General features: G+C 41.9%; 1 protein-coding gene across 1 annotated transcript; it reads right to left on the minus strand.

Moving 5' to 3' along the window:
- Positions 1-1,688: 1,688 nt before the first annotated feature.
- Positions 1,689-15,341, minus strand: LOC125485501 (solute carrier family 2, facilitated glucose transporter member 10-like). The gene is made up of 4 exons (XM_048608545.1): positions 15,022-15,341; positions 12,185-12,207; positions 2,809-4,203; positions 1,689-1,720 (listed from the first exon to the last, which is right to left on the minus strand). The coding sequence occupies exons 1-4, from the start codon at positions 15,339-15,341 to the stop codon at positions 1,689-1,691; spliced, it is 1,770 nt and encodes a 589-aa protein (XP_048464502.1).
- Positions 15,342-16,877: the final 1,536 nt, after the last annotated feature.

Genomic DNA, 16,877 nt, shown 5'->3' on the forward strand with positions numbered 1-16,877 from the left:
GCCAACATTTGCCGCCAATACGGTTGCCATGGATCACACTGGCGAACATCAGGTCCCACATAAATACTTCTGTTTTTGTTACTGTGTTTCAGGAGCCAGTCACACCCCTTAGATTAATTATAATCAAATTTATATCCAAGGTCAGGGGCAAGAAGGCATAACTGTGAGTGAGACAGGTAGGTAAGGATAAAGTCACCATAATCCTACAGCTGCTCTCTGAGGCAGATAAGGGGATTCAGAGCTAAGTTTGGGAGGACACTCAGTCAGTGCCCTTTTCCGACGGGTACAAGGTTCTTGCTCCCAGCATGGACAAGCGAACAGACTACAGACAGTATCGTGGTGCAGAGCACCATTCAAGTGGGGGGAGAAAAGAGAAATGCAATCTTAATAATAGATTGTATAGTCAGGGAATATATATTGTTCTCTGCCGCCAAGACAGAATCCCAAGGTGGCCATTCCAACCTGGTGCCAACATTCAGGATCTCTCTTCTGGCTGGAAAGAACTTTGAGTTGGAGGGGAAGGATCTGGTGTTATGATCCATGTTAGGACAATAGGAAGAACCAGGAAAGAAGGTCTGCTGAAAAATTATGAGCACCTCAGGGATAAACTGAAAAGCAGAATCATCAAGTTAATAGTCTCCAGATTACTGCCTCAACCGTGTGCAAATTGGCGTAGAGTAAATAAGATTAGAGGTAAATGGTTTGGTCAAAGATTGCTGTGGGAGAATTTGGGTTCGAACTCAAGGGGCACTGCTATCAGTGCTGCAGAAAGAGAGAGCTGTTCCAATTAGATGGCTTCTTTTGAACCATTCCGAGACCAGTGTCTAGGGGTCGTCAATAGAGCTTTAAATTAACTGGTTGGCGGCAAGGTTAAATCGAAGGCAGTTTAAAAATCTAAAAGAAATGAGGGAGCCGAGGGTCAGGGTACTGAAGAGCTGAATGAGAATCATAGTGTGACAGGAATGGGTAAAAAATATACACAGAGGAGTGCAACAAAAATTAGAACCAGAGGAAATAATAAGGGTAAAAAAATCAAAACTTGATATGAATGCATGCAGCATCTATAACAAGTCAGACAAGTCAACAGCACAAACATAAATAAATTAATATGACAATAGCTATTATGGATTGCAAGGTGACCAAGAATAAGAGCTCAATATTCAGGAGTATTCAAAATTTTATAAGAATAGGCAGAAAGGAAAAGGATGTATGGTTGCTTTGCTGGCAAAAGAAGATATCAATGATGTGGTGAGTGGTGAAATAAATAGAATAGTTTGTAATTTGGAATCAGTTTGGAGGGAAATAAGGAATAGCAAGGGAAAGAAGTTACTGTCATCTAGACGCTTTTAAAGAGTTGCCTTCATAAGATCATAAGACATTGGAGCAAAATTAGGCCATTCAACCCAATCAGTCTGCTCTGTCATTAAGTGCAATCATGGCTGATCTAATAATCCTCAACTCTACCTCCTGCCTCATTGCCATAATTTTGATTCCTTTATTGATTATAATCTTTCTAAGTCTTGTATATATTTAATGAATCAGCCTCTTTGGTAAAGAATTTCATAGATTTACTACCCTCTAAGAAAAAAAATTCCTCTTCATCTCTGTCTGAACTGGGCAATCACTTACAACCAATGAAGTATCTTTGATATAAACTGCTTTGAGATGTCCAATGATTATGAAAAGCTTTAGATAAATGCAAGTCTTTCAAAATTCTTCACTGCAGAAGGGAAAAGGAAGACAGTAAATCAATATCAAGCTAAAATGTTACTTCAGTTTCTAAAATATTTCAGAAGTCTTGTAGCTCAGTGTATGGCATTTGGGTTAGTCCCTACCTCTGAACCAAAAGCTCTGGGTTTAAATCCCATGCTGGGACATGATGGCCAAGGAGGGTGTGTTTATAACAGACTGAGTATCAAATTTGCAAAGCTTTCCAACATATGTCAATAACAAAGGTTAAGAGTGAGAAAGGTTCCTGCTCAGCATTGTGATAGAAAGAAACTGGAGTATCTAACATCATCATCCATAGCCAGAGCACCAGACTGCAACAAGCATGTAGCCACAGGAATACAAGCTCTTTGGGTACCAGTTGACTAGAAAGCCATTGTGGATCAGATTAGAGGTACAGCATGGCATGGAATCCCTGTTTCAACTGGGCTGTAGACTCCTTGCCTGACTCCGTGGTTGGGGAATGGTATTATGTGTCAGATCTGCCTTTGGGCTGACAGCTGAGGTAGAATTGATGTTTCAACACATGGTGTAGTCATGTCAGTAAAAAGCCTGAGCTTCAACAATTCCTACAAAGTTGCAATGATATTGAGAGACTACAATTTGATGTGGTTCATCTGAGCTAACATTCCTTGTAAACATTTTCAATAGTACAGGACTTTACCATCTCTGAGATAACAAGGTGTAGAGCTGGATGAACACAGCAGGCCAAGCAGCATCAGAGGAGCAGGAAAGCTGATGTTTCAGGTCTGGACCCTTCTTCAGAGGGCGGAGGGATGGGGGAGGTCGTGGCAAGGGCGTTGAGGGTGGGGGGGGGGGGGGGCGGGGGGAGGGTGTGGTTGGGACGAGGACATTGAGGGTGAGGGGAGGGGGCCTGCTGTGTTCATCCAGCTCTACACCTTGTTATCTCAGATTCTCCAGCATCGGCAGTTCCTACTATCTCTTTACCATCTCTGGTGTGTTTTACAGACAAACCCCTCTCTGCTGTGTCATTTCCCACAAGTTCTACATTTATTTATTCTGTTATTTAACAACACCCTCCTCTAACTATTGAAACAGATGAAATAGCAGTGCACTTACTTGGACCAAACCCAAATGAATATGCGCTGACAAAGGCCATCATGAAAAGCAGTGTAATCCAATTTAAGGCTAAATGTTTGGAGATGTGAGCAGAGCTTACTGCTGGCTGTGTCAGGTGACTCCTTATTTTCCTCAAATGGAAATCTTCATGTGAAGTATTATTTAAAGAGTCCACTGCACTGACAAATCGAATTGCTGGCTCACTGAGTGAACTGCTGTTCATTCCTTCATCATTTGCTGCTTGCTGTTTGCCCTGGCCTTTCATTGAACTTTCCTTGCTGAATGTTGGATTTGGTTTCCAAAGAACTGGTTTGGAGTAAACTGTACTAGAATTTAACATATGGTATGAGTCATTAACCCGGGTGTTTACTCTGCAGCTCATATGGGATTCCATTGTAATGTTCTGGCTTGAGAACGCAATCACAGTGACTGACACTGACATTACAACAGAGCCAGCGATTAGCAATGTTCGTCTTCCAACTTTATCAGTACATATCATGGCTACTACAGTAGTAACAACTTTGACTATTCCCAGTCCGACTGAAGCTAGTACTGCTGAAGCATTGCTCTGAAATCCTACTGACCTAAAGATGGTCGAGGCATAGTAGAGCACATTGGGCTGGCCAGTGAGCTGCTGGGACAACACTAAACCCAGTGCCACCAGTAATCTGGCTCTCATGTTGTCTTTAGATCGAAATAAATCAAGGTAACTGTAATGTTGGTTGATTCCTTGTGTTGAATTAACATCCTCGGAGTCTGAGTCATCATGCTCTCCATTGTGTAATTGTAGCAGAATTTTCTGTGAATCATCACCTTGACTTCTGACCCTCTCAATGGTTGAGGGAAGGAGAAGAACGCTGACTCCTTGGAAAGCCGCTGGGCCAATGACCAGACCAAACATGTACTTCCATCCATTTCTTATATCTGCCCAAATGTAATTTAATGCATAGGCACTCAAGATGCCAACTGTGACACCAACTTCATAAAGAGACACCAACTTGCCTCTATGATGGGGGCTAACGATTTCAGAAACATATATACAACAGGCTGTGGACGAAATGGACATGGCAAATCCTACAGTCAGCCGGCCACTCACTAGCAGCACGAATGAGGAGGACAGTAAGAGAATACTGCTTCCAACACACAGTAGTACTGCACTCAAAATGATTGAGTTTCTTCGTCCATGATAATCAACAGCTATCCCTCCAATCAATGAGGCAACGAAAGCCCCAATCAAAAGGGCGCTGACCAATATTTCTTGCTGCAAGCAGCTAAGGCTGAAGACTTCCTTGAGCTGCAGTAGCGCACCCGAGATGATTCCTAATTCATATCCAAAAATCAGTCCACCAAGAAGGGCCACTGTCGATGACAGTAGTAGGACATGTGAAAGCCGACCTGAAATAGAAAGCAAACATTCAAAAAATGTCCACTATCAGGCTTCACCCAAGGCAAGTTAGCCACTGAAGAACAGTTTTAAACCTTGTGATGCCAGAAAGCCAGGTGGTGGAAGGGTAAAGCTGAAACCAACTTTTACACACTTCTACAAACATTTATTCACAGAGAAACATATTACAAGCATAAACTTCCAAACCCAACCATCAAATGTTCAACCTATACCTATTTATGGAGGCACAAGTGAATCCTCTGTTAATGCCCCCACCTACAAACAACTAACATCCTGAACCACATCACAATATTCCTTTGAAGGCTTTTAGAGAGATTACTTAAAGTAAATATTGAATAACATGAACAGTTTGTATTTACATAATAACACATGCCAAGTTTATAAAATAAAATTTAACACTGTACCATAAAAAATTAGATTGGTCCAAAAAGAACATACAATTAGATGAATAGTACATTAAAATGGAAAAGAAATAAAGGGGCAGGGCAGTTAATGAGGAAATTCCAGGATTTAGGGCCGTCTCAGCTGACGGCACAGACACCAAGACCAGAGTAATCAAAATCAGACACATGCTAGAAGCCAGGATTAGATAAGCACTGATACCTGTGAGGTCTGTGGGGTTGGAGGAAGGAAGAGGCTATGGGGGGACTTGAACATTGAAAATAAGGAACTACTTACAACTGTGATCCAAGTGAGGGAAATGACTGTGCAATATCACACATGTTGTTAGATAGGTCATTGCTAGAGCTACTGATGGGTAGCAGAAGGTCAAATAAAAGGAAGTTTGAAACATAAGTCTTATTCAAATATGAAAAAGCGACTTAAGGTAATACTATGCACTCAGAAACAACTTTCAAAATGTGAAAATTGAGCCACATAATTGCAGAAGCTTTTCACTGTGTTCACAGAATATTATTCATTTCATTAAAAGTACAGATATCCGAGCATAGTTTTGGTCACGTTCGGTTTAGAGGCTGAATTCACTGATCCCCAGGGATATTGGACTCTTCTCTTAACTCAACTGATTGGAACCTAGTATGTCCCCGTCCCTCCTTGTCAAACTATTGCAAACATTAACTCGTACCTAAAGATCAATATGAATTAGGAAGAAACAAATGTCAGAAACTTGAATTATCGGAGAACTTAAAACTGCAATCAATACCACATAGGGAAATGGGATCTAAAATGTTAACTGGTGTAAATGTTTGTCTGTAGTCATTGACACCAATACAGCTGTTTGATGACTGCTTTGAGGGATATTTTTTCTCCATTGCTACAGTCCATGGGGATTTGTGGGACAAACAAGTGACAAAAAGGCACCAATAGAATTCTTTGCTTTGGATATACAATTTTATTAGCATCTATAATTTATTTGCCAATTATCTAATAAAGTGCACGATTAAACATTGGTTAAGTGCCCTTTGCTGGGCCTTAATGGTGAATTTCCATTATTTTCCATTGGATCCTGTAAATGTTCCATTAGCACCCGAGTCAAGGCTGCTGGGTCACTGGGTTAGGTAAATACATGTAACCATGCTTCTTACTATACAGCCAATGATAGGGGGTGTAATAAAAACTGAATGACTGCATAAGACACTCATCCTTAGCAGACTAAAAAAACTGAGATAGGACAAAGAGACAGTTTTGACTCTTCCTGTCAAGGCCAAAAGAAGACAGTCTTTAGACACCTACGATATTCAAGGGAGCAACAGATTTCTAAGCCAATCCCAGGCTCAGCATCAATAGAGAGAGTCATAAAGCCTGATAACTAGAAACTAGAGCATTGTTTTGCTGCACACATTAATAGATCACCCCCATCACATCAAAACCACCGACAACAAGAAAAGGAGTTTCATTAACGTGTGGATAGAATGCGATCGTCAATTTAGGATTCCGTACAGTAATGTCTGCTCCCCCAGGAGCACTGAACATAGAACATAGAACATAGAACATTACAGCGCAGTACAGGCCCTTCGGCCCTCGATGTTGCGCCGACCTGTGAAACCAATCTGAAGCCCATCTAACCTAAACTATTCCATTATCATCCATATGTTTATCCAATGACCATTTAAATGCCCTTAAAGTGGGCGAGTCTACTATTTCTGCAGGCAGGGCATTCCACGCCCTTACTACTCTGAGTAAAGAACCTACCTCTGACATCTGTCCTATATCTATCACCCCTCAATTTAAAGCTATGTCCCCTCGTGCTAGCCATCACCATCCGAGGAAAAAGGCTCCCACTGTCCACCCTATCTAATCCTCTGATCATCTTGTATGTCTCTATCAAGTCACCTCTTAACCTTCTTCTCTCTAACGAAAACAGCCTCAAGACCCTCAGCCTTTCCTCATAAGACCATCCCTCCATACCAGGCAACATCCTGGTAAATCTCCTCTGCACCCTTTCCAATGCTTCCACATCCTTCCTATAATGCGGTGACCAGAACTGTACGCAATACTCCAAGTGCGGCCGCACCAGAGTTTTGTACAGCTGCAACATGATCTCATGGCTCCGAAACTCAATCCCTCTACCAATAAAACCTAACATACTGTACGCCTTCTTAACAACGCTATCAACCTGGGTGGCAACTTTCAGTGATCTATGCACATGGACACCGAGATCTTTCTGCTCATCCACACTACCAAGAATCTTACCATTAGCCCAGTACTCTGTATTCCTGTTACTCCTTCCAAAGTGAATCACCTCACACTTTTCCGCATTAAACTCCATTTGCCACCTCTCAGCCCAGCTCTGCAGCTTATCTATGTCCCTCTGTAACCTGCAACATCCTTCCGCACTATCCACAACTCCACCGACTTTGGTGTCATCTGCAAATTTACTAACCCATCCTTCTACGCCCTCATCCAGGTCATTTATAAAAATGACAAACAGCAGTGGCCCCAAAACAGATCCTTGAGGTACACCACTAGTAACTGTGATTCATTAATCCTGATTTAACATTACCAGATTTTTCCAAGCCCAGGCATGATACAACAGCTAGTTACTGGACAATTATGCTACACTTTGCAACTGTAATTCATCATATTTTTGCATAACCTGCACAGAAGGGCTGGAGGAGATCGAGCTTAGACTAGGCCAGCGATCAATCAGTCCTGTGTCAAGATCAAACAGTACATCAGGTAGCTGGGCTGCTTAGGTACTTGCTGCTTAGGTACTTATTCATGTCTGCCTCTGAGGAATTAGCTGATATAGTGAGAACATTCTGCACAACACCAATGGAGATATCAACAAATAGCTCATTGCAGATAAGCAGATACTATTGCAATAAAAACCTAAGCAGAAGTAACAAAGATCAAATGGGAGGGACAGATCAATGACAACAACTGACTACTTTCTTCATTTACAGCATCGGATGCAGTGATGTCTGCCTCACCTAGCCATCCTTCCTGTATTTTAATAAAAGTCTTTGATAATATTTTTACCTTTAAAGACATTTTCTAATCAACCTACTCAGACATGTTATGACACAGCTCAAGTGTAGGTAGGTCATGAATCCAGGCTTTCTGGACCTTAGGCAGGAGCACTGCTACCACTGTGCCACAAGGCTCTTTAATAGTGCTCCCTTACCAGGAATTTAGTCCAGGCCATGATGGTGACAGCATCTAATCCTAACCATTAGACCACCAGGAAAACTGTTTTTATCCTTACAGCACATGTAGAAACAGCAGTAAGCTTTAATTAATGAGAATATTAACTTATTTCTGTATGGTGGCTCAGCGGTTAGTACTGCTGCCTCACAGCACCAAGGATCCAGGTTCAATTCCACCCTCAAGCTGTTTGGAATTTGCACATTCTCCCCTTGTCTCTGTGGGTTTGCTCTGGTTTCCTCCCGCAGTCCAAAAGCATGAAGGTTAGGTAGATTGACCATGCTAAATTGCTCAGTGTTCAGGAGTGAATGGTATAGGGGGATGGGTTTTGGGTGGGATGCACTGAGGGTCGGTGTGGACTTGTTGGGCCGAAGGGCCTGTTTCCACACTGTAGGGATTCTATGATCTATTTGTAGGGTGGGCCTGGGTGGGATGCTCTTCGGAAGGGTTGGCGTGGATTCGATGGGCTGAATGTCCTGCTTCCACACTATAGGAATTCAATGACGTTCCTGAAACCAATTATTGTGCAGAATCCTCTGTGTCATAAGTATTGCTATGTCTTTAATCAAGTTAGACACAGAAATCTGATGTGTGACAACTTGTGCTAATGTGTAAAGATGGATGGATGCATGATGTACTGGAACTGGGTGTCACCGCTAAATGGGAGTGATGAATTGTATTGTGATCTCACAGTGCTGCCACTGTCTTTCAAATCTACAGGATCTAATCTAGCTCCATGTGCTTTAGTTCCTGAGGTGGAACAAAGTTGAGGAAGGACCCCTTCCTACTTCAAAATCACAAAACCCCAGTCTCCAAAACTATGACCAATCAACATGAGGAGTTCCTCAAGAGGTTGTCACTATCTCTCACATCCAAGATGTATTCCATTGTCATTGTTGACAGGCTTCATGTTTGTATGAAAGAGAACACTGTTATGTCACTCACACTTCTGGAGTGCATGTACTCACAAGATGTTAGCTCATTTGGCTGGATGGCTGATTTGCGATGCAGAGTGATGCCAACGTCATGGGTTAAATTTCTACACTGGCTGAGGTTACCATGAAGGGCCTGCCTTCTCAACTGTTCCCCTCACTTGAGGTGTGGTGACCCTCAATTTAAACCCACCACCATTTGTATCTCTACAATGAGACAGTGGTCCACTGGGACTATAGTGACTTTACCTATATATAGTGCAAACATCCCATCTAACTGCTGCTGCTGCTAGTGTCGTATCACACATTTTTGGATTGCCCACCAAATAAACTAGAACATTGCAAGGTACAATCTGCACAATCATTGCAATGGTCTGCAGCGCACGTCTTTCTTCACTGCTATAATATAGTGCCTGCTAAATAAAGCACATCCAGTGTTAGAGGTCTCACACCTCAGGCTCCAAAAGGGAGAGACCACTCTGAGGTCAACAATCTCCACAGACAAATCTCACAGGTCACATAACATTGATGTGTTTTAACAATTTTCCAGGCGTCCTTTCCAAAGTGAGTGAGCCAATCATCACTCATACTTCTCAGGGACAAGAGAAACTGCAGTAGGATGGCATTAGTGTTTCCATTCCTCACCAAACTATTAACTTGAAATCAGAACCTTCTGCAGAAGCATCCTTCTGCTAGTCCTCCCTGCGGCTCTGGCAGTGAACATTAAATAATATAGCCCAGTTGAATAATATAGTTCCAAATGCAGCTACCTTATCCACCCAAGTTACAGGCAGGAGTTTTGTATGAAATTGTCCAAGACTTATTGTGCAACATCAGAAATGCAAAGTATCAACTCATTGCCACTTTGCACCTGTAGGTGAATGACAGTGCTTTGTACATACTTTTTCCCAATGTAATCCATCCTTCTTTTAAAAGCACAGATCTAATCTATTGCTCCCAGCAAAACACATGCAGGATTTTTACCAGAACATTTTTTGTCCTCTTCTGATGATGTGCGCCTCATTGACAAGGCCAGGATTCATTTACTGTTACTAACTTCTCTCAAGAAGGTGCTGATAAGCTTCTTTTTTAAATACAACTGAGTAGCTTGCTCAGCCAGTTCTGACAGAGTCAATGACATTGTTGTGGGTTTAGAGTCATGTGTGGGCCAAACTAGATAAGGATGTCAGATTTATTGCTACAGACAATCTGGTAGCATCTGACAGGACAGATCTTAGCCTAGCAGATTATCACAAGACTATTATTCCAGAGACACGGGTAATGTTCTGGGGACCCAGGTTAGAATCCAATCACGGCTGATGGTGAAGTTTGAATTCAATAAAAAACTGGAATTAACAGTGTTATGATGACTGTGAAACTGTAACAAAAGCCGAAATTGCTGGAAAAGCTCAGCAGGTCTGGCAGCATCTGTAGAGAGAAATCAGGATTGACTTTTCAGGTCCAGTGTCCTTTCTTCAGAACCGATGGTAGCTAGGTTTTTTTTTGCGCAGAAAATAGGGTGGGCAGAGGAGTAAGGAGTATATGATAGGTGATGATATAGCCCAAAGAGAGAGAAGAACATTTGAACAGATAAAGAAGTGGACAACGATCAGCCTAGGAGAGTGAATGGCTGTGAATGGAGACATTCAGTGGTTAACAATGGGTCACATATAATACCAGACCATGTGATAACAAGCCCAGGTGTATGGCAGTTGGGGTAAGGACATGGGAGAAGGTGCTTCAAGCCCTAAAATTGTTGAACTCAGTATTGAGTCCAGAAGGTTGTAGAGTTCCCAAGGGGAAAATAAGGTGCTGTTCTTCCAGCTTGTACTGAGCTTCACTGAAGCACCTCAGCAAGCCTGAGACAGAGATCTTGGCCAGGGAACAGGGTGTTTTGTTGAAGTGGCAGGCAACTGGAAGCTCAAGGTGCAGGGCTGGATGAACACAGCAGGCCAAGCAGCATCATAGGAGCAGAGAGGCTGACGTTTCGGGCCTAGACCCTTCATCAGAAAAGGGGGAGGGGAAGGGGGTTTTGAAATAAATAGGGAGAGAGTGGGAGGCGGATAGAAGAGGGATAGAGGAGAGGATAGGTGGAGAGGAAACAAACAGGTCGAAGAGGCGGGGATGGAGCCAGTAAAGGTGAGTGTAGGTAGGGAGTTAGGAACCCTGCAGCCCAATGGTATCAATGTGGATTTCACAAGTTTCAAAATCTCCCCTCCCCCTACCGCATCCCAAAACCAGTCCAGCTCGTCCCTGCCTCCCTAACCTGTTCTTCCTCCCACCTATCCCCTCCTCCCACCTCAAGCCGCACCTCCATCTCCTACCGACCAACCTCATCCCACCCCCTTAACCTGTCCGTCCTCCCTGGACTGACCTATCCCCTTCCTAACTCCCTACCTACACTCACCTTTACTGGCTCCATCCCCGCCTCTTCGACCTGTTTGTTTCCTCTCCACCTATCCTCTCCTCTATCCCTCTTCTATCCGCCTCCCACTCTCTCCCTATTTATTTCAAAACCCCCTTCCCCTCCCCCTTTTCTGATGAAGGGTCTAGGCCCGAAACGTCAGCCTCTCTGCTCCTATGATGCTGCTTGGCCTGCTGTGTTCATCCAGCCCTGCACCTTGTTGTCTCGGATTCTCCAGCATTTGCAGTTCCTACTATCTCTAACTGGAAGCTCAAGGTCTTTTTTGCTCCCGTGAAACTGTTGTTGATTGTCAGGGGAAAAAACCCATCTTGCTCACTAATGTCCTTTACGGAGAGAATCTGCTGTTCTTACAACATATGACTTCTACCTTGAGTGTTAACTGCCTCCTGGGCAATTATAGGGATGGGCAATAAATGCTGACCTAGTCAGTAATGCTCACATCCCAAAAATGAACAAAAAAGCATCATAGTCACCATTACTAATGTTTCATTTTGGATTTATTTTAATTAGCTTTACCAGCTAGCACTGTAGGATTTGAACTCAGTCAGCAAGTTATTTGTCCAGATCCCTAGGCTACTATGCCAATATCAGAACCACTATGCTATCCTACCTAGTATCAGCTTTAATAAAACCCTAAAATAATGATAGTAGCATTTTTCAGAATCCAAAAGAAAAGTGTTCAGCTTATACGGTAAATCTTTTAACAAGTTTTGTCGTAAAATATTGTATAGTTATTAGGGTTAAAAGGCTACATGGTGGAATTTAACAAAGTCAGACACAGTGAAAGAAGCCCAAGTGATGTTCAACTTGGGCACTCACCCATCTCCCTGTGAGAACAATGCCACATAATTCTTGAAAATACATCAGCAGCCTGGTGTCTTGTAGAGCATGCAATCTTTCTCTGGGAAAGGATCAACAGTACACAACATTAATACTCAGAATCAGAGTGCAATTTCCAATTGTATATCCACTTTACCAAGCGCAGTACTGTGACTTATTGCTCTTTACCTTCAGCTGCTCTGTGCTGACAGCAATCGAACACAAGGGAAAATGAAGATTAGTAAGTGACGTGTTATGAACCACTAGAAGCCTCTAGAGGTACATCAAAGAGGTTTGTAGTCAAGGTAACTACTGAATTTGATATCCAGAATTGCATCAAAACCTACAGTGAACAAAACAGAGAGACACAGTGCATAATTAAAATTAGCAAATTCATTACTGGCAGTGGAATCAATGAATATTGATATGACGTAACGTCCATCATCCTGCTATTGCTGAATAGCGAGATTATAGTTTCCATAGAAACCCATTTAAGTGCACTAGTTAGCACAATGATACGTGGGCTAATTCAGCATGAAGGATTGATTGATTTAGTCATTTCAATTTGATGATTAATGACTGGTAATTGTTACCAGATGCAAACATCTGGTGGCTGAGGCTGAAACTGTTAGTTTTAAACAATTATGTACAAATATCATTTTTTGACAAAGAAGAGGACAGAAAAACAGAAATAGCACATTCATTCATTCAAAGATAATATGGTATACTATAAACTACAAAATGGAGATTGGGGGATTAAATTCATGTAGCAGAAGTATAATTAGGAGGATAGATACTATTCTCTGCAACCACGTGTGCGAGTGCCAAAGACTGAAGGTTTAAGGGTTAAGGACATCTCCTCAAGCTGGAGAAGAACATGGGGTGGCATCATTCATATTGGTACTGGTATCATTGATCAGCCTAGAAAGGAGACTCAGTTGAAAGCATGTGAACCATGAAAAGCTAAATTAAACCTCCAAATAAATAATCTCGGGATCATATTCTGAGCCATAGATAAAATCGCAACGCGTAAATAAAGCCAAGGAGTTAAATGCCTGGCTCAAAGATTAGTGTAGGTAGAATGGATCAGTTCAAGGGACACTGGCACCACTACTAGAGTAGAAGGGAGCTATTCTGGTGGAATGAGCTCCACTTGAACCACAATGGGACATGTGTCCTGGTGAATGGAATAACTAGGGCTGTAGAGAGGGCTTTAAACTAATTGCGGGGTGGGGGGGGGGAAGGTTGGGCGAGAGGCAGTGTAAGCTTACAAAGCAATAGGATATGGTATCATTACAAGGCAGCTATTTTGGATAAAGATACCCAGAATGTAACAGAAATCATCAAGAAACAAGCATCGAGAAATACTAGGAAATAGGGTCAATGGAGCAAAAATTGGTAAAAATAAAACAGATTTAATTGCTTTTCATTTAAATGCATGTAGTGTTCAGAACATAAGAAATGAATTAACCACACAAATACAGATTAATGGGCGTTACGAAAACATGGTTACAAGGAGATCAAGCAGAGAACTATTATTCAGAGGCATGTGACTTTTCAAAAGGGCATGGGGTAGCATTGTTGGCATGGGATGGAATAAGTATAAAAGCAAGAAATCATCTAGGATAGATGATGCAGGTTCCATCTGGGCGGAGGTATGAAATAAAAAGGGGAAGAAGACACTGGTAGTATTCTACAGGCCCCCTAACTGTAGCTACTCAGTAGGACAGAGAATAATTCAGGAGATAATGAGGGCATGAAAAAAAGGCAGTTCTTATTCATAGGCAAGACTAATCTTCATTGAGCTTGGGATAGTCAGATTGGTAGAGAAAGTCTGAGGAAGAATTCATATAGTGAGTTTGTGACAGTGTCCCAGAACAATATGTGGTGTATCCAACCAGTGATAAGGCTATTTTGGATATGGTTATGTGTAATGAGGCAGATTGAATAAATGATCTAACAGTAAAAGATCACCTAAGAAATAGTGACCATAAAACGGTAAAATTTAGTATTCACTTTGAGAGAGTGAAACTTCAGTTGTAAACAGCTGTAATAAACTTGAATAAGGGTAATTACAAAGGAATAAGGGCAGAATTAGCTGGAGTGTACTAGGAAAGGTGTTTAGCAGAAAAGACAGTTGATGAACAAGGCCAGATGTTTAAAGAAAATACTTCATGATGCACAGCAAAGACATAATTGAGAAGTGAAGAAGAATTCTAGGAAGAGGATAAACGAAACATGGGCTAACCAAAGAAGTTAAGGATAGCATCAAACTGAAAGAAAAAAAATATACATTGTGAGAAAGGTTAGTGGTAAGCCAGAGGATTTGGAAAGTTTTAAAAGCCAACGAAAGATGACTAAAAAAGGGAGAAAAACACACTTTGAGGGTAAACCAGCACCTAATATAAAAATGTAAGCAAGAGATGCCAAACTGAACATAGACCCCTTAAAGAATGAGGCTGGGGAACAAATAATGGGGAACGAAGAAATTGCAGAGGAGTTGAATGAACACTTTGCATCAGTCTTCAAAGTAGAAGACACTAATAGCATCCCAAAATTACTAAATAATCAAGGGCCAAAAGCAGGAGAGGAAATAAATACAATAACTGCCAGGAGGATAACTAATGGGGCTAAAGGCCAATAAGTTCCCTGCACGTGTTAGAATGTATCCTGGGAAGCAGCTATAGAGATAGTGGATGCACTGGTAGCAATCTTCCAGGATGGCTTAGAATTGGGACAAGTTCCATAGAAATGTAAAACTGCCTATGTAACTTCTGATTCAAAAGGGAAGGAGACAAATAATCTGTCAACAATAGGCAAGTGAGTTTAATTTCTGTCATTGCACGAACCCTTGGATATTGTAACATTCCCTCAGCACTCTCAGACAGTACAGCACTCATATTGGACTGGCCCTCGCATTCTGCTATTGCATCCTTCACAACGGACTCAAACATTTTCTCAATGGAAGATATTAAGCTAACTTGCCTCTACAGACCCTTTTTTTTGTCTCTTTCCCTTTTAAATACGGTGTTATATTGGCAGTCCACTTCTCTGGAACTTTTCCCAACTCCAATGATTCCTGGAAGATTACAACCAGTGCATGTACTGTCCCTGTAGCTACTTCCTTTGATATCCTAGGATGCACACAGTTGTTGTTATCACCCATTTCAGTCTTCGATGCCAGTGTAGAGACGGCAGTAATTTCAACGATTTCCGCCACGGAAATTCGGCTCCGATGTGATGCCCCCCTTGATCCACCTGCTCCCAGTGCAGGGTCAGGCAGAACGAGGCGAGATGCCAGAGAAGCGAAAGCCCCATCCAGCAACGCAACCTCATGTACAGCCATCATTCTCTGGCCAGACTGGGGGACGAATGGGTCAGAACTATCTGTCGTTTACATACACATCAATGCAAAATAAATTTTCATTTCCAAATTACAGCGGCATCAACAAAGAACACGGGCTGGATTCCACTTCCTAAATTAGTAAAACTAAAGGGCCAGGAATGGATACATTGCCAAAAACACACAGAGACACAAAGCTTCATCTTTTCCGCTGCGTTATTTTCAACAATAAAGTTTGCAACAAATCCATTTGTGTACAACTTTCACTATCCCATCCTCGCATGATTATACCCTCGTGTTAAAAAAAACAATACTCTCCATACTTTTGCTTTGCTCGAAATTACAAACTACTGAAAACTTCAGAAGTATTGGAATATTGCATCAAATTAGACGGAAGTCTCACTCTGCCGAGTTTTGCAACACACCGTCTACTTCGAAAGGACGAATAGATCAGGGTTTTTTTTGCTGAAAATATTCGGTTCTTTACAAATCATGGCCTAAATGTATTTTCTTTAAGCACTGTCTCTCTCTATTACCGTTCCGTTAACATTCCGGACAGTTACAGCTTTCTCCCAGAGCTGTCTACTTTTGCCTGCGTACAAAACAAACAAGCGGAAAGAACATTTTCAAAGGCATTACAGGAAAAGGGATACCGTTACATTTTGCCGAGTTTCTGCCTCTTGGAATGTGGTTTCTTACGTCCCGAAGTCGACGTGGCAGAGAGAGAATTTAAACTGCAAGGAGCGAATTAGTGAAGTTGTGTCGCTTCGCGGAGTGACCACCAGAGAGCAGCAGACTCCACCTTTACGACCGAGAGTCAACAGAGATTTTGATCAGAATTGTTAAATGATAGCTTAAGTACTGAATGTGCTGGAAGTCTAGGGTGGGCCAAAAAAAAAACAGCAAGGGCTGGAAATGCTCAGCGGGCTCTGGAAGCATCGATAGAGACAGAACTATCTTTAGAGAGAGAGAATCAGAGGTAACACCTCAAGTGGACTACGACTGTTCTGCTTCAGAACTGTTGGGTTTGCATCCCATGACTGAATTGGAAGTAAAGCTAAAAATGTCGGAATTTGCTAAAAAAAAAATTATACTCTAATTAAACTGCAAATAGACCTTATGGCGAGGAAATTGTATTCTGTGAATTGAGGGTTGATGCAGTAACTGAATATAGAGTTAAGCCTAATAATTCAGTTCAAGGAATTGCAAGCTGATAACAGGACATTTGGTACCTCGGTAAATGGCAGCGGACATAGTCTTTCTCCATAACCCATGAAAACTAAGGAGAAAGAAGCAGCAACGAGGAAGAAAGAGTGAAGAAGAAAGTGAATTAGAGTCGAAGCACTGGAAAGGGAATGAAGAGACGGAAATAAAGATTGAGTGAGGCCAAGATAAGATAAAAGAGTATTACGAAAAAAAATCTACTGCCTTCAGGAATGGGACTTCACAGGTTTTTTTTCCTGAACCAGAGATGTTGATTTGCAGTTGCACCATCCTTAGCCTGTTCATTTCCAGCTCCAATACTGCAAAACAATGTAA

Source organism: Rhincodon typus, chromosome 19, assembly GCF_021869965.1.
Source record: "Rhincodon typus isolate 14 chromosome 19, sRhiTyp1.1, whole genome shotgun sequence".
NCBI lineage: Eukaryota > Metazoa > Chordata > Chondrichthyes > Orectolobiformes > Rhincodontidae > Rhincodon > Rhincodon typus.

Coding starts and splice junctions, on each gene's coding strand:
- LOC125485501 (XM_048608545.1), bottom strand. CDS start 15,341: ATGGCTGTACATGAGGTTGCGTTGCTGGATGGGGCTTTCGCTTCTCTG. Junction 4,204..12,184: donor TCAGCACAGAGCAGCTGAAG/GTAAAGAGCAAT, acceptor TTTCTATTTCAG/GTCGGCTTTCACATGTCCTA. Junction 1,721..2,808: donor TTCATTTGGGTTTGGTCCAA/GTAAGTGCACTG, acceptor TCCCTTCTGCAG/TGAAGAATTTTGAAAGACTT.